The sequence below is a fragment of the Mus pahari genome, chromosome 2 (genome assembly GCF_900095145.1).
Source record: "Mus pahari chromosome 2, PAHARI_EIJ_v1.1, whole genome shotgun sequence".
Classification (NCBI taxonomy): Eukaryota; Metazoa; Chordata; class Mammalia; order Rodentia; family Muridae; genus Mus; species Mus pahari.
This window is the reverse complement of record NC_034591.1, coordinates 52,230,236-52,247,635: the sequence shown is the minus strand read 5'-3', so window position 1 is coordinate 52,247,635 and position 17,400 is coordinate 52,230,236. Positions and strand designations below refer to the sequence as shown.

The 17,400-nt window shown below is 45.8% G+C and overlaps 1 protein-coding gene across 2 annotated transcripts in view; it reads left to right on the top strand.

Annotated features, from left to right (window-relative positions):
• Positions 1–9,356, top strand: part of Chchd3 (coiled-coil-helix-coiled-coil-helix domain containing 3) — a 259,060-nt gene extending 249,704 nt beyond the window's left edge. The window contains exon 8 of one of the 2 annotated variants that reach the window (XM_021190919.2): positions 8,663–9,356. In XM_021190919.2, coding sequence (XP_021046578.1) covers positions 8,663–8,686 — 24 coding nt within the window. In that variant the 3' untranslated portion in view covers positions 8,687–9,356. The remainder of the gene's footprint in view (positions 1–8,662) is intronic. The other variant, XM_021190918.2, reaches the window with a different exon arrangement.
• Positions 9,357–17,400: the final 8,044 nt, after the last annotated feature.

Sequence of the window (17,400 nt, the reverse complement as noted above, 5' to 3'; positions counted from 1 at the left end):
CAGTATGATTTCTGGTATCCCTGAAGTGACAGCACCAAAGGCCTTGGAGCATTGGCTCCGGCCACTCTGCCTGGTGAGGTCATGTTGAATCACATTTAGTCCCATGGTGTCCTGTTTATGGAATAAAAAAAAAGAAAGAAAAGCTTTTATTGCAACAGGGTCACATATGACACATGGTGATGTAGAGGGGAGGATCTGGCAGGTCTAGGTTTGGAACCAAGCCCTATCTCTTAGGTCTCTGGCCTTGAGCTTTGATTTCTCTTATTAGTGAACTGGATGATGTTATGATGTTTCACTCAGGTACAGTATTAAGTACACCGTTGTTTTTCCCGAATTCAGGATCATCATTTAGGAAAGCTATGAAATTAAACAAGTAATTAAAAGAGACCCGCCTCCCTTCCTTCCTTCCCACTCACTTCCCAGCCTGCTGTGGCTCTCCTTACTCATAGCTAGTCTGTTCAAAGTGTCTAACACTTCACAGCTCTAGGCTAAGTGAACAGAAACCAAGTAATGTCAAAAAGATTAGAGTCTTGCCATAGATTGGACAGCTCTAAGATAACGAGAACCGTGAAGCATTGACCCTTTCATCTCCTTAAGCCTTAGGATTTCAAGGTCACCTCCCACCCTCTCTCTTACTTGGTTTTATGACAACCTGAGATGAAAATAGAAATGGCTTCTTTCATCAATCTGCAGCCCAGAGCATTGACACCTAGGGAAGTCATGATGGTAAATTTAACAGCTAGTTCAAAATGCACCCTGCTATCAAAACAAAACAAGAATTTTAAGTTAAGTGATCTTTGTGTTTTTTGAGCAGGTGAGAAGAGACATACATCATCCACAAGTACAGAATGAGGCAGTGAGGGAAAATGAGAACAGACGTGGAGAGATGAGAGAAAGGCGTATTGAAAGGCTACTGCGATGGTAATAGAGTCTGTAGGTCACACATAGGGCATGAGATGATAGTGCCCATGATCAAAGGGGCTGCTTGGCCTGCCCCCTGAAAGGCCATACCATGTTGGCTTCAGGGACGTGGCATCTCTACACCGACAGCAGCTGTCATTCTCTGATACAAGCTGCCCTTTCACTCCCTGAGAAGATAGTCTAACCTGAGGACCCCAATTCTGCCCCCTTGTAGAAGGAAGCGTTTTAGTGTACAGTGTCTTCCCTGCCTATTGTACAGCCCCAGGTAGACCAGCTCCCTTCACTTAGCCTTCAGTTAGGTCCAGACGTACTAGACATGTAACAAGTCAGCAATCCATTAGGTCTCATTCCATTTCCGACATTGCAAGGGTTTCCCCTGTGGGATAATCACAGGAGTCCACTCCACTTTCACATGACTCATAAGGTTGGGCTCTCACAGGTCCCTGGGGCGCTCTTCTGAAGACTAATAGATTTTACTGGTAGGAAAACTTCCGGCTTGCTGTTTCTTTCGTATTCATCCATTGGCTGACATTAATCTTCAGTGGTTCTTAAACAGTTCCTTGTGGGTTGACATGAGACATTTAGACTTACTTTCAGTATATTAAGTTGTGTATTCTTCATGGAGGTAAAATAAAGACACTAAATTGCTCTAATATAATTTCTCAGTTGTAAAAGTTACTGACTAGGTTTAAGTACAGCATTTAAAAACGAGCGTCACTTGACATACACTTGTGCCTCTCCCATATCTGCTTAACCTGCTAACTTTCTAAACTTCCCAATATTGAATGACCTCTTCTTGACATTAAACCCTAGTTCCCATTCAGTCTTGCTACACCTAATATGGGACTTTGTAAGCAGAGAAAAGAATGGGAATCCAAGAGTAAATGACACCAAAATGATGTGTCGTTCCCCCCCCCACCCAATATTTTTCTTCTTTCCTCCTCCTCCTCCTCCTCCTCCTCCTCCTTTTTTTTTTTTTTTTTGGCAGAATGGTGTGTGTGTGTGTGTGTGTCCATCTCTGTCCCTATCTGGCCCCAAATTCACTAGTTCCTAGACATCTGCCTGCTTCTGCATTCCATGTACTGGGACTAAAGGGGTACAGTACCTCATACCTGGCACTCCAGTTGCTAGTTTTTAAAGTGAAGGAGGGCTGACTTACAGATCATCATTGCCTCTATTCCCTGTGACATTCCACTGCTGCTTTAACATTTACTGGGTAGGCAAGAATTGTAAGCATTTTAGCTTTTTTTTTCCCAGCCCTGTTGCTATGCAAAAAAAAATTAATGGGATTCTCATGGAACATTCTGTTCACCTAGGGGTAGGGTTATTGTGTAGTGCTTTCACCAGACCATTCATGGTTGATTACAACTTCAGTTTTTACTTGGTGAGCTGAAGGTTTGAAGCTCTGCCTACAAGGTCTGATTCTGTGTTTGTTGTGGAGAGCAAGAAGTAGGTATAGGCTCAAGAGGCATGGTCTGTTTAGTGATAGCACCATCCTTCTGAGGTCTACTGCCTTTACCTCCTGAAGTTTGCTGTCCGTCACCCTTGAGACTGACTAGTCTGCTGCTGCAGCCTCAGCTGCATACCCTGTTCTCAAGTTGACATTCCTAACAGGTATGGTGATCTGATGACCAGGAGAGGCAGGAAACAGTTCACAGTTTCTCCAGAGTCAATACAGTAAAAATCAGCTGTCCCAAAGCCACCCACCAGCTAAAAAACTCCATTACAAAATGCAGGTGCCTTAGCCTGCTCTGGGCTCCTAGTGTACTGTGATGCCTCACAGTTTATGGGAGGTGAGGGACTTTAAAGATGCAGTAAGAGTACAGGATGACAAAACCAGGACCAGGAGTTCCCCTAAGGGCCTGGGGTCCACATAAGGCTTGAAGTCAGATGATGGGGAACTCAAAGGTCCATAAACTATGCCAAGACTTAAACAATAGCATGGGAGGTAGGCTGGTAGCCAAGCAGTTTTTCCATTGAGACTTGATCTTGTGCTAAACTGTTGAGATCAGAGAGTACCCTGACAACAGAGAGAATAGCCAAGTCAAGACCTTGACCAGTGAAGCTAGCTAGATCCCAAAATTACACTTCCCCAAACTAATGTCCATAGTCCTCTCATTTATAAACTATAAATGAAATCTCCGGTATTGGTTATTTCCAAAATAGAAGACTCCAAGATTATCATGTATGGAAGAATTTGTCTAGGGAAAATTTGTTAAGGACACTATTTTACCTCCCCTGTAATTTGGATTTGTGTTGAGCTAGGCTTCAAAGTGTTCCCCTATTACTAAGCCTGAAAAGGTACTTGGAAATCCCAGCTCTTGCATGGGGAAAATACTTACTGCCAGAGCTGGCTGCTTCGTGGCTGTGTGCCGATGAGAGCTGTGACATGTTGACCAGACTCTTGGAGCTGGAGGACTTGGAGATCATCAACCCCACCCCCATCTTTTCCTTAGCACAGTTCCAGAGTGGGAATGAACCATACGTAGCAGAGCTCATCGCCTGCTCTCTGCATTTCAAACCCAGGAGGGCACAGACATGTGTGAATCTCACAGGCTCTGAAATTTATAAATTGTGCATGGCCAACCTTCCCCATAAGGATTCTGAACTGGAAGATTAGAAGTGGGGCTCAAGCACCTCAAACTTGCACCAAATTCTGCAGGACCTGTCTGGTTCTCTTCATGACAAGGCATGCCACTGTCATGAGCTACCTGTCCAAGCTACCTAGCAGTCTAAACTCACTGTCCCTAGAATGCATCTAAACTCACTGTCCCTAGGATGCATCTAAACTGAGCTCTGAAGCAGATGGGCAGCTGGCGTGGGAGAAGGCAGAAACCACTCCAGTAGAAGTGCTTTCCACCTTGTGAACTCAGATGCAGAAGGCCATCCTGGGGGAATCACCCCAACACTCACAGCAGGTACCAAAATGGTCCAGAGCCTGTCTCTGGGCTAACACTCTCCACAGCAACACTTCAGATCCCCAGAATCTCCTAGGTTGAGAAGCACAAAGGCAAATCAAGGGCAGCCTGAGGGAAGGCCTCTGGCCATAGGTTTTTATTGTTCCCTGACCTCTCTATTGTTTCTTAGTGACTGGATGGCTGCTCACAGGTAGTCTTGCTCCTCCTGTGGGGCGGAGGCTCATCAAGTTTGAGGCTGTCTGAGCAAGTTGTGTACCCCAAGCCCTGCCCATCCTAGGGATCTATTTCTCACTCTCTTTCTGAGAGAAATACTTTGCTTTATGGCATTTTCCCTTTTTAAAAAAAGTTGAATTTAATTAAGAAATATTACCATGGATTTTCATTTTTCTTAATAGGTATTTCCCAGGGCTCCTTTTCTAAAAGTTTGAGCTGTAGTCTGTCACTGTTTTGTCTACTTCTGTGGCAAGTTATACAAGCAGTTCATTACTTGTAAGTTAATTTGAATGTCACACAGAGAATGGATGATATGAAATGAGATCCAGGCAAAGTTGACTAGTGTCTCCTTCAAAACCAGGAAGGACAAAGCACCACCCTGACTGGAGGGAGCACACCAAACCCAAAACCTCAGGCACCCAGCTGGCAGGCAGTGCTGCTTCTCGGAAGCTGAGCTGGAGGATGTTCTCCCTCTCTCACCCTCCGTCCTCTCCTTGACTTTCCCCAGCACAGATCAGCCCTGAGGCTGTGCCTGACTCAGGACCCACTGCTATGTTAGTGCTCCTGCCCACACCTACTCTACTGAGTCTGAAACCTTGGGAGATTCTAGCTAGCTCTGGGTGGTCTCTTTTTAAATCCCATTCTCTCTGTAATGATTGCTTAGCAATACCAGGTTGCTTTTAAATTTACTGAGACAGCCAGTGGCTCTTCACTGCTAGTCAGCCTCTGTAAGAAAGTGGAGATCCAGAAACTGGAGATGGCAGTGGAACAAAAATATTTGAGAAAAGTGCTTGAGATCATTTTAATAAGTGGAAATGACATACTATCGTAGGTCTCCAGGGGCACCCTTCCTGTTTGACAGAGCGAGTTCATCAGTGGCTGGAACTGAAAGAGATATCAGAAAAGAGCAGTGTTGGTTCCTGAACCATTCACTCCTTTTGGTAATTTACTCAGCTGTTTACAGAAGGTGTTTCTGCAGGCCCAACTGTGTGAATGAGGAATTTCTTTCTCCACATTAAGTGTTAGCATTTCCTTAAATGAAAGCAGCAGGGTTTTTAATATAGAGTGCAAAGCTTCTCCTTCATTCTTTAGGGAATTTCCTATGTTAATTTATGCAGTGTTAATTTATGCAGTGTTGAAATTCAGCCCAACAGCATCCAGCTACAGAAGATGTAGAGCGTATGGGACAGCCTGTGAGGTGTAGTGTAGCCCTGTCAGTCCTGGGGCTCCCTCTAACCAAAGGCCCTGGCTCTAGCTTTCAACGGGTCTCATCACACAGCTGTGATAGAGTAAGAGCACAGAATGTTTATCAGTTTATTCATCTTTTTAAAATCCCAACTTGATGTGTATTTGTTAATGTCTCTGACAGCAGTGAAGTGGTTTCGTACCACCTCTGCCACCCTTTGGTAGCAGCTGAGTGCAGTGTGACAGCAGCTTTCCTGTTTCCTCATGTCTCCAGAGAGTGACACACAAACCACTGAGCCATTACACTTCCTCTGAGGAACTAGGAGTTTAATCCATGTAGCAGGGTGCGGTGACTGTGGGTCCAGAGAGCCTGTATTCTAACGGTCTGATCTCCACTTGAGCCAGGGTCCAGCTTGTCATTCTGCAGGAAAGCAGAGCATTGTTGGCATTCCACTGAAAATTACTCATCTATAATTGCTTAGGGTTGAAGAGAAAAGAATGGCTAAAAGAATCCATCAGCCCCCAGAGAACCCCTTAACTCTGGCTTTCATTGTGCTCCACTAGCTGCAGATTATGTTACAACACAGAAAAGAGGCTTTTTGTCACCTGGCTATGTAGTGATCCATAGTGAACCATGCATCCAAACCAAGCAGATGCCACAGTGCTTAAGGCTCCCATTGGTAAATTCAGAACTACATGGGTCCTAGGACACACACACTGCAGAGTAAAGCATAGATTATCACTCAGGGGTCACTTCCCCTAAAATAAGGAGCCCTAAGTGGGCTCACATAGCTCTGGCTTCCATTGTACAGATAGTAAAGAACAGCAGAATGGGGTTGTCTGTATAGTGGACATTTACAGAGCACCCACCTTTGTCATTGGAGACTTGCACAGATCAAGACACAAAAAGATGAGCCTAGAAGAAATGCTATGGCACTGACAATGGCGGACTTGGGAGGTTAGCTGTTCTGTTTCATCCACAAACCCAGCACCAGTTGCAGTGCACTTGAAAGGAGCCTCATGCAGTCAGTGTGTGTTGTCCTGTCCTCTCCACCAAGTGGAGCTTTTGCTTCTTCAGCTTTGTCCTGCATTTTATCTAGACCTGTGTTTTTCTAACTTCCTGTTAACTAAAGCATCATCTTTTCTTCCCGCTCCTGTTTTTCTCACTAGCCTGTCTGCCTATTCCTTAGTGTCCCTTTCACCATACCACTTATAATTACAGACCCTAGAATAATCACATCACCATCCACTCTTTGTTTGGAGGGCTGTTTGTCCTTCCACTCTTTGTTCTCCATGTTCCCACTGTCTTTGTCCTTTAATCATTTGACTTTTGACCTTTCTTTCCAAACCTGTTCTTCTTTCAGATGGTTACTGTAGGAATTCCTCATTCAAAATAAGCTCACAAACTCCAAAGTGAGTTTATCTTCTTTGTTCGCAGTGTCCCTTCCAATACTCTGTCACTACAGGTTAACCCAAACCCCTCTTCCCTCTTTTCTTCTCTGGGCCTCTTGTGTCTGTTTTCCTGGTCCACCCTTGCTTAGTTTGCAGTCCAATCTGCTGGGTCTTCCTACTCCACACTCCCCTCCATTAGGTCACTGTGCTAAGGACATAGGTTCAGTTTCATGAGTGCCATTCTGTTTAAAAACATTTGTTGGGTACCCATGTGTTTTCAGTGGCCAGTGGCAAGCTTGTCCATCTTGTGTCCATTCTGGCCCTGCCTCCTCCCCCTCCTTAACCATGCTGGTCTTCTCTTGACTCTTAACTGCTGCTGCTGCACCATCTGCCCTACCCACAGACCCAATTTCTGTCTGTATTCTAAATACCCTGAGAGAGTGTACAATGCCCTCCTTCCTTGTTTCAGCTGCAGAGAAAAGCCTTTCCTGGCCCTGAATGCAACCTGAACAAAAACCTTCCCTTGCATGCCTTGTTCCATGAGAGGGTTTTCTTTTTTTACCATGTATGTGTGTATCTTAATAAACCTTAGCATATATTTACCAAATAAGTAAAAAGTAGCAAATTATTACCATGCTGTGTTAGGATTTTACTTTGTGAACTGATACCATGACCAAGGCAACTCTTTTTTGTTTGTTTGTTTTTGTTTTTGTTTTTCGAGACAGGGTTTCTCTGTGTAGCCCTGGCTGTCCTGGAACTCACTCTGTAGTCCAAGCTGGCCTCGAACTCAGAAATCCGCCTGCCTCTGCCTCCCGAGTGCTGGAATGATTAAAGGCATGCACCACCATGCCTGGCCCTTTTTTTTTTTTTTTTTAATTAGATATTTTCTTCATTTACAATTCAAATGCTATCCCAAAAGTCCCTTATACCCTCCCCCCACCCTGCTCTCCAACCCACCCACTCCTGCTTCCTGTCCCTGGTATTCCCCTGTAAGGACAGCATTTAACTGGGGCTGGCTTACAGGTTCAGAGGTTCAGTCCGTTATCATCAAGGTGGGAGCATGACAGCATCCAGATAGTCATGGTGCAGGAGGAGCTGAGAGTTGTACATCTTCATCTGAAGGCTGCTAGGAGAAGATTGGCTTCTAGGCAGCTAGGAGGAAGATGTTAAAGCCCAAGCCCTAATGACACACCTATTCCAAGAAGGACACACCTATTCCAACAAGGACACACCTCATAGTAGTGCCACACCCTGGGCCAGGCATATACAAACCATCAAACAAGCTTAGTCTCTTATATTCCAAGGGTATGTGGGATAGCTTTCCCATAGCCCTTAACTAAATGCAGTGAGGACTCAATAGCTTAGCTGGCAAGAATACAGGGACCATGAGGACAAGATGAAGATGCAGCTACAGGCCTCACCTGCACTCATATAAGTGGCTTCAAAACTAAAAGGGAGATGGCTACTTTTTTATTCTTAAAGATATATAAGAATGGGGGACAAGTACCTCCTCCTGCCCCAGCTGGCTATAGTTCCCTCTGATGGTTGTTATCCACCGTCCTCATTCCCATTACGACACTTGGACAGTTTGGGAAGAACCTGCCTGTAGTATTGCTGGAGGCTGTGTAGACTTGACATCTACATTCTGCCTGGAGCTAGCTGTAATCTCTGGACGCGGGCTTGTTAGTTCATAGATGAGATTCTTCCCGAGAGCCTTTGAGTTTAACTGCTACACTGTGTTCTCCCTACTCCACACTGTCTCAGCAAAATGTCCCTGTTTCCAGATGCCACAGCACCCTCCTGCCATTTTCCAGGCCACGGTCATACCCAGGCTCTTCCTCTCAGATGCTGATGGGTGGGTCATTTGGAGATTCAGACGGACGCGATAGGGTATTTCTTAGAGTATTTTGAGATGGGAAAGCATATTCTTTGTCCTTGGGTTGAAAAGCACTGAAATCATCCTAAATGCTTCCTGCCGTTTGTTTGCCTTTGCCTTCTGGTAGTGGAACTTATACTTTCTGTTTCTCTTGCAGAGCATGCTGGAGAAGGGAGGCTAAAGTTACCCTGAGAACATGCAAGCTCCTTCAACGTTAATTCCAGAGGTGGAACATTTTTCTTTTCCTAATATGAAAATGACCCAATTAAAGAGAAGACCACTAAAGACAGACAGGCACTGGGAAATGGACTCAACTGAATCATAACGTGTTTTGATCAACAGTTTAAAAAAGCCATGGTCTAGATCAGCGACCAGTCATCAAAGAACACTGTTAAGAGTTAATGAAACCACAAAATGAATAAAAGAGGAAGGCAGTCTACCCCACCTTTTTGTACTCTCTTTCCAGCTTCCACTGACATAAAATGTTCTCGCCACTCCAGGCTCCATCCAGCATGACTTCCACTCTGACAAAGCTGGGAGAGGGATATTAAACTATTTCAGATGGAGAGACAGCAAGAAAGCACTGGGCTGGGGCAACAGTATAGACTTGCCAGGACTGTGGGGCCTGGGTGTGCTCTTCTCATTATATAGGGGCTAATTCACTGTAACTTATGATTTTTCAAGGAAGACAGAAAGGAGAGAAAATGTACCTCTTTTGCTGGAATAATGTTTATGATTGCAGGTAAAATAAGGCATTTTTGTCAATATAAAGGCAACCTTGGCTTGTTCAACCAAGCAGTGAATACTGACAACTTCACTCACTATCAAAAATAAATCTATTTTCTGACTAAGACCGGCATTTGAACTTGGGGCCTCATGTATTCCTCTGGCTGGAGTTGGTCTGGGTGACTGAGTCACGTGACTCGCATTGCTTTTAGTTTGCATTTGCACTACGGCTCTCCTGTTGCGGGACCAGCCAGGCAGTGATGCCTGCAGCTTGCCTCTCACATTGGTGCATTCAGTAAGATTTTGCATGTTGCATGAACCTTCCTTTCTTTGTCATGACTTAAAGTCTTCTGCATGGGGCCAGAGACAGTAGCAATAAGGCCCTTCTGACCCTGCCATACTATGAAGGAGCTTCAAAAACAGCCAAGGACCAGAGCCTTTCTTTTCCCAGTTCATTGCCACTTCCTGATTATAACTGCTTAATCTAGGATTGGGGCTCCAGCCTCAATCTAGGGACCTGGAAGCTACATGGCTGCTCTCAGGAAATAGGAAGTGCCAGTGCTCTTTTATGCCAACCATCTTCTGTCTTGTAGAATTTTCATTGGCTTGTTTTGTGGAGAGTTTAGCAAAGTGATTAAGAATTCATACCCAAGAGCTAGAGAGATACTCAGAGGTTAAGGGCATTTGTTCCTCTTGTAGAAGACCTGGTTTCGGGTATCAACATCCACTTCTGATTCCTCACACCTACCATAAGTAGTTCCTGGCTAGTGCTCTCTTCTAGTCTCCAAGTTCAATTGCACTCACATATCCAAACCTACATCCACACAGATGCACACATATATAAATAAAATATAAATACTTAAGAATATAAGTGTACTCTGTAGTAAGATACATCTGTGTTTGGCTTCCAGTCTCAGCTGCCTGCCAGCTGAGGAGGAGCCTAACCTCCCTTCCTGCACATCCCTCTCTTGTGGTGTGAAGAGGCCAGTGGGGAGTTGGAAGGTTTACCACATCCATCTTGTGAGACCTAGCAAATGTGGATTTCCCTGACTTTGGTAAAGCAGTATTGTGGAGTTGGGAACATTGAAGGACTGCCCACATGCCCAACTAACGTCTCCTCTAGAGAAAGTCAAAGGGAAATGGGACTGGTACTTCTCAGAACACCCCTGAATGTATGTTGGCTTCTTGTTCATTCAGGTCCCTGTGCTGGCATCTTCTGAGTGGCATTGCCTCATCAGATGGGAACACACCTGGAGATCTGATGTTCCTTCTGAGTGGCAGTGGAGACCCTCCTTCCATAATTACTGAGCAACCCAGTGATTGCCATCTAATGAAGGGTTTTTGTTTTGGGCTCTTTTATTGGCTGGGTTGGCTTGTTTGGGCTTTTAATGATGCACAATCAGTGGGTTCATTTAAGTGTGACTGATGGAGGCATGTGTAATTCAAGGAGGCGCACGCTCCCACGCTGTCAGGGTGGCTTCCAGGTAACTGCCTGAGAGAAATAATAGGTACACGGAAACAAATGTTTACACAGCAGCTTGCTATAGTATTTACAAATCAGCTAACTCGAAAATCCCCTCCTATACGGTTTTGTTTTACTGTTTGGAGCCAAGAACTTGGCACATCCCAGGTTGCCAGTCTTGTTGCTGGCAGGGGAAGGCAGCACTGAGGAATCAGGCATCTAAAGCTGGGTAAGCCTATGGATGGGGTAGTTTGTTAGGCTGTCTCTGGAAGCACCAACTGTTAACTGACTTAGATTTGCAGGCTGGGTGGAAGGGTAGACGGTGGCACTCTGAGGCCATCAGAGGGTGCAGTGATGTCTTTTTCTGAATCTTTATAGACCTCTCTGCGGGTGAGTACATACCTCAGGCCAGGCCACCATGAGCCTTTTGGACAACTGCTTGGAAAGTGTTGAGACTTACATGGGGCTCGTGGCATCCCTGTTAAGTAGATCAGATCTTCCTAGGGTAGCTTTAGCTCATCATGTCAGGAGTAAAGTGCCTAGAACGCTGGCTAGCTGGTACCGCCCTCAACAAATCCTTGGTGAATTTTTGGAAGACAGCTGCATGAACTTCTCTGAGAGGTCAGTGTTTATAGAAAACATAACAAAGAATGTTTTGTTTTTTTTTTAAATTGTGGCCTCAGATCAGTTGATGAGAACTTTCTATGGCAGTTTTAAGCTGTATTGGCCTAGCAGAACAAGCAGTCCCATGGTTTAGAGTGAGGGCAGAGGCATGGTTCTTTGAGCGCTACCGTTCAGCCTAAGGTATAATTACCTTTGCCAGACACCTACATGGCATGAGCCATAAGAGCAGATCGTGGAGGAGGAAGCGCAGGAGACCCATTACATAACAGGGACTATGGCTAATAATGTAGTCATGGAAAACAAAAAAATTAGAGCAGCTAACAGTTCAAAAGGGCAGCAGCAGTTGACTGACTCAGCCAAGGGAGTTGAAAATTAAGAGTTTTGACTTTCCATCCTGACCTGAAATTTGGAGTGAAAGTGTTAGAATTCATCCTAAGGCCCTAGTGCCCTAGATGTTTCTTCCCTCCTCCTACCAAAATGTCTTCACCTCTCTCCTCCTGAGGCTATAGGTCAGGAGTGCAGAGGGCCATGGGGGTACCAGGACCCCTCAGGGTTCTCATGGTGGAGTAGCTCACTGGGGTCCTTTCCTTTGACTTAGGATTTTTTTTCCCTCCCGTTCTAGTCCCTAAGTCTTCAGTTCTATATGACTTTTTAATCCTTCAGCAATTCTTTACGCTTACAGTTATTATTTTTAAATCCAGCAATTAGGACTTTTTCTCAAAGAATAAGCACAAAACGTCTGGCCCAGCCTAGGATGGGTGGTTGGCTTGTGAATCTAAAACCCATGGTTCAAACCCCCCTGGGAACATGAGGCCATACAATAGACCAGCAGTGACAACTGCACATGGTTGGGGCTTCATTTCTGTCTGAGAAACCATTCTACCACAGGCAGACCCTCCACCAGGTAGGTCTTCATGGGGTACAATGTAGGAGGTTTCAGGCTCTTCCCCCTTGTTTTCTCTTAAGCATTTTTCGGAAGCCAACAGTAAAACAGCAGAAAGGGAAATACATCCAGGAGAGGGGTAAGGGCTCAAGGGCCCACTGTGCATCCTTAAAATGCAGTACTGGTCAGGGTATTATTTAATTAATTACTTGTCCGTTCATTCATTTATTGACAGGGTCTTATAGACTCACTATGGAACCAGAGATGACCTTGAATGTCAGATTTTCTACCTCTATCTGAGGTTACAGGCAGGCCCCACCATGGCCACTTTCAGTGGTGCTAGAATGTAATCAACCCAGATTCCCACACATGCTAGGCAGGCCCTCTACCAACTAAGCTGTAACCTGGGAACAGAAATGTCTGAACAATTGCAATGTAGATGCTTCTTGTATGTGGTCCTTTGACTGTTGTGACCCACGAACAAGAGCTGTTGAGGCTCGGTGCTGAGGGAAGCCCCTGCAGTCCCTGTGCTGGGGGTTTCTTGGAGAATCCTGTGTCTCAGTGGACTGGCTGAGCCGATAGACCCAGGTAACGGTGCTTTTGCTGGTGCTTTTGCTGTCCCTGACCCAGGTGTGAGTCCCTTACCACAGGAGTTGTGTGGCCAGGGCATAGGCGACAAACTTCCTGTACCTTCCAGGGTCCCTGGGCCCTATCCGTGTTTAGGAGAAAAACAACCAGCAAATTCATTCTCCTCTGTCCAGCTGAAGTTGGAGTGACAAAGATGACAATTTATCTTCCACGTTGTGCTCTCCCTTTCTCCAGCCTCCAGCTTCAATATTGCCGGAGAAACAGGAAATTGCTTCACTGTAAGAAGAGAAGCAAAAAAATCACCCATGTCAAAGGTACCTCCCGCCTTTCCAGACCCACGGTCCTCTCTAGACCATGATAAAGTGCATTTGTATTTTAGAGGGTAACAGGATGTCAAATCCATGTTAGATTCCAGGAAATCTGACCAACGCTTGCTTTCAGTCTAGAAAGTTGGAAATTAAAACTGTTCCCTGAAACTCCCTCAAAGCAAGTCAACCCTAAATGGAAAACAGCTACACTGAGATTTAATGAAGTGCTTGGAGCGGCTCACAGTTTGATTAGGCCAGGCCTCCCGCACACTTCAAAGATTTTTCCCTATGCAGGAAAATTTGACTTTCTTCACCTCTCTGCCTACCCTTCATGCAGCCTTCTCTACCTCTCCCAGGAGGACCCATCCAGCTGTGGTCTTTGTCACTTTGCTGAGAAGGCTGTGTGCTTTGAATACAATCCTGCCTTCCAAGAAAATTACATTTCCATCATGGCTTTTAAATGTAAATGTGCAAGCCAGAGGTCAGAGGTCCTTGCTGGAGACCACTCTACTCTAGCTGTGCCTTTATGGATAGGGGCACTGAGTGGCTCACATTTGAGGAACCCTGGCAAGGTCCCTTCTTCAACTGTCAGGCCTGCTGGGGACCTGGCTCCTGGGAGCCTTTGTTAGCACCCACAGCACAGGTTAGAAGCCTGTGCCCACCTGCCCCCACCCTCTCCCTGCTGACATATAAAATCAAGGTCAAAGGCCAGGGGACTGCAGCCACCTGCTTATTACCACAGCCTGTGCCACCCAGCAGTCAAGACGCTGTTTTCTGCATCTCCCAGCCCAGACCTCAAGCTTAGCCTCAAGCCAGGCTATAAAGCACATTTTGCTATGACTTTGCCCCTCACTCCCGGAAGCATGAGCACTAACCAAGCCTCGAGAAGGAACCTCGCGTACCATGTGGACTTGGAGCAGTGTTCATGATTTGTGTCATGCACAAAGGGGGCACAGTTGGGCAGAAGGCGAGCAAGATAGTGGCTAGCTGGAAGACAATTCATTTTGAGTTACCTCTGTGTTCTTGAGATGTTTATTTCAGCACCCACATGTTTTACTAGGAACCTGGAATAATGGAGTACCCTCTCCTCCCATGCTAAAGTGCTTTATGTAGAACCTGAGGATATCATAGATCAGTGCCTGGAGCCCAGGAAGGCTTCCTTGCCACTGGACAGGAATGCTGTTGTAAACATGAGTGGAGAGCAGCTGCCCATGATGCTTTGGACTTCCCAGCTAGCCTCTCCAGTATGGCTAGCTAAGTGCTGCCCTGGGATGGGCTCCTACCCCTTGCTTCCTACCATTCTTGCCTCTGCTTACATCTGAGAGAAGTGCCGTCCAAACCCTGCCACTGCCTTTAAAGTTCCTATGTTAATTCAGGTCTGCATAGCCCCCGCAGGGGACCCTGTCTTAGGAGATAAGGACACTTATTTTCCCTATCCCCAGGGTTGGGGAGACAGCACAGTGTGTCAAGTGTTGGTGTGTAATTCCTTTGCTGGGAAGGTCCAGACAGGCAGATCTGAGAGTTGCTAGTGAGCCAGTCTTGTCTACCTGAGAGGTCTATCTAAACCATTGATTGACCTAACATCCCAAGTTACCCATAACAAATGAATGAATGCAGTGAAATCAGTGGATCACCTGGCCAGGGGACTGCCCCTCCAGGAGGTGGAACCATTTCTAGGAAAGGTGGCTAACCTTAAGGCATGCTAAGGAAGCAGGCATGATTAAACCTTTAATGTGGCACTGGGGTTTTCCCCAGGATCCCTACCTCCGACTGAAGTCTCTTACAGAGCACAGCCATGCTGCTGCGTAAGTCCGCAGCTTTGCCGAGTTGGAGAAGTATAGCCTTCCTTTCCCTCTTCTCTCTCCGTTCTAGGCACACTTTGGGCTTCACTCTTTATCTCCAGTCTCTCTCCCTGCCAGGTGACTGCCAGCCATGCTGGTTTAATTCAAAGATGATGGCTTCCTCAGCCCCCATCTCCTTTTCCCTCCTTTGGGCAGCTGTTGAGATTTATACCCTGTAAACCTTTAGAAAAAAAAAAAAGAAAAAAAAACTTTAATAAAATTGTTCTCTTTGAATAAAACTTTGGATTTGCTTGACTTTAAAAAAAAAAGTGGATAGTCCCCTGGAACACACCACCTGAGGTTGTTCTGTACTACACACATGCGCACAACAGCACACAGGCGCGCACACAGCATACTCCATCCCCCTTGACAAGGTCTTGGCCTTGCAGATACATTCGCAGGGAGGCAAACCATAACATAATGTCAAATAATGATGAGTGCTGCATAAAATATTAAAGGCTAGAGGAACAGAGAGCTGAAGAATGGAAGAACAGGCAATGGCGGGAGTGTGCTAATCTAGTCAGGTGCCAAAGACAGCTCTGAAGAGGAGGCCCGGGAGAAGATTCTTGAGTGTGGAAAAAGAAGAATCCTGTGAAGAGCTGGAGGAGGTGCACTCTTAAGTTGGGAGAAGAAAGCACAGTGGTCCTGAGTCAGGAGCAAGAGTGGTGTGTTAGGAGGACAGCAAGGAGGTCATCATGACTGGTGGTCAAGTGTGGAAGCATAGAGAGGTAGGCAGGGTCACATCAAGAAGGACCCTCTGTCCGTGATAAGGATTGACTTTATTCTGAGAGTGACAAGTTCATGATAGGGTTTGTACACTGTTGATCTGACTCAAGTTTATAAAAAGGTCCCTCTGGCTCTGTGAAGAGCATCAAAGTACAGGTTACATGGGAGTTGGGCAGATATGGGAAGATCCTTGCATTAGCCATTTGGATAAGAAGTGCTGGCCTGGACTAGAGCAAGAGCAGTGGGGAAAACCAGAGGTCAGATTTAGGATAATTATAAACAAGATCCGGCAACAGTTGAATACTGCATTAGATGTAAGGTGTGGGGGTTAGAGAGAAAAATGCAAGGACTCCCACCCCCAAATTGGCTGAGTAGTCAGCTAAGTGACCCTGTCATCTAATGGATGGAGATGAATAACACCAGCAAGATGTGGAGGACTGTGGGCAGGGGACAGGGTTCCTGTTTGAAATGTCTGATGTTTAACATCCTGCCTGCAGTCCTAGCAGAGGGGCTGCGAGGCTGGTAGATACACATCAGTCCAGAGAGAAGAGACTAAGTTCCCACTGTCCAGAGGAAACACCTTTGGCACGGGGTGTGAGGGCATCTGGACAACATGCCAACACAGCCAGGTGGGAGAGGATGATGAGACAAGGGTACAGACCAAGGGAAGAGGAAGACTGGTCAGGGAAGGGAAGAAGAAGCAGCCATGCTGAAGGCATCTGGAGGCCTGAAGAAGGTGAGTCAGCCAGAATGAAAATCTGGTCAGAAAAGAGAAGAGGGGAGAGGTGTGGGCTTCCAGGAAGTTCCTTTGGAAGGCTGAGGATCTAGCCAAAGACAGCATGTATGTGGGGAAAGTCTTTGAGCCACAAGAGAGCCCAGGGAGCACTAGAGCAGGGGGTGGCCCAACCATCCTTTCTCATGCAGGCAACGAGAGGCCAGTGAGAAGAGATGCAGGGGAACCAATGGGCGTGGCCATGAACATTAACGGCCATACTCCTCTGATGAAGAATATCCCAGGCAAAAGCAGGCTAAAGGTGTCTGTACCTCTCCCTTCTTAAATAATTGGTCCCAGAAATCAGTAGTAGGGACAGCCACTGTGAGCCTGAACATAGTGAGGCTGGAGGTGTGGTACGGTGTAACTGTGGCCAAGAGTGAGATGCCTCCACAGGATGAGGATGGCACCTAGGTGACACCCGGGAATTAGGGCTGTGTTTGGTTGGGGAAAAACAGTGACAGTAACAGTGAGAATGTGGTTATATGTTGAGGGCACGGGTCCAATAAATGTATCACAAAATAGTGAAAGTCAGCTTTCTGGGTGTCAGAATTACAAATATGGAAAGGGAGAAAATTGAATTCTAGTTTGGAAGAGGAATTGCACATATTAATATAAAATTATAGTTTTAAAGCATATATAGACATTGAAGTAGAGCTATGTATATATATTTTATATACATACTCAGATATGTATATTTATTCAAATATGTGTGTCTTGGCTCTGTCACTGAGGTCTGCTGGGAACACCAGTACCCTAAGATCACACAGGCAGATCTTGATGTCTGCATAGCACCCTTCCCTAGAAAGAACCATAACTTCTTGAAGAAATGGCTAATCACAGTGCCTGGGCAGGACCAACACAATATGAGACCATTTAAGTATTAAAATAAATTACAGCAACTCATTGATTAACATCGACAGGACCCATATGGATACCATAAACCTGTCACAAACACACAAGCA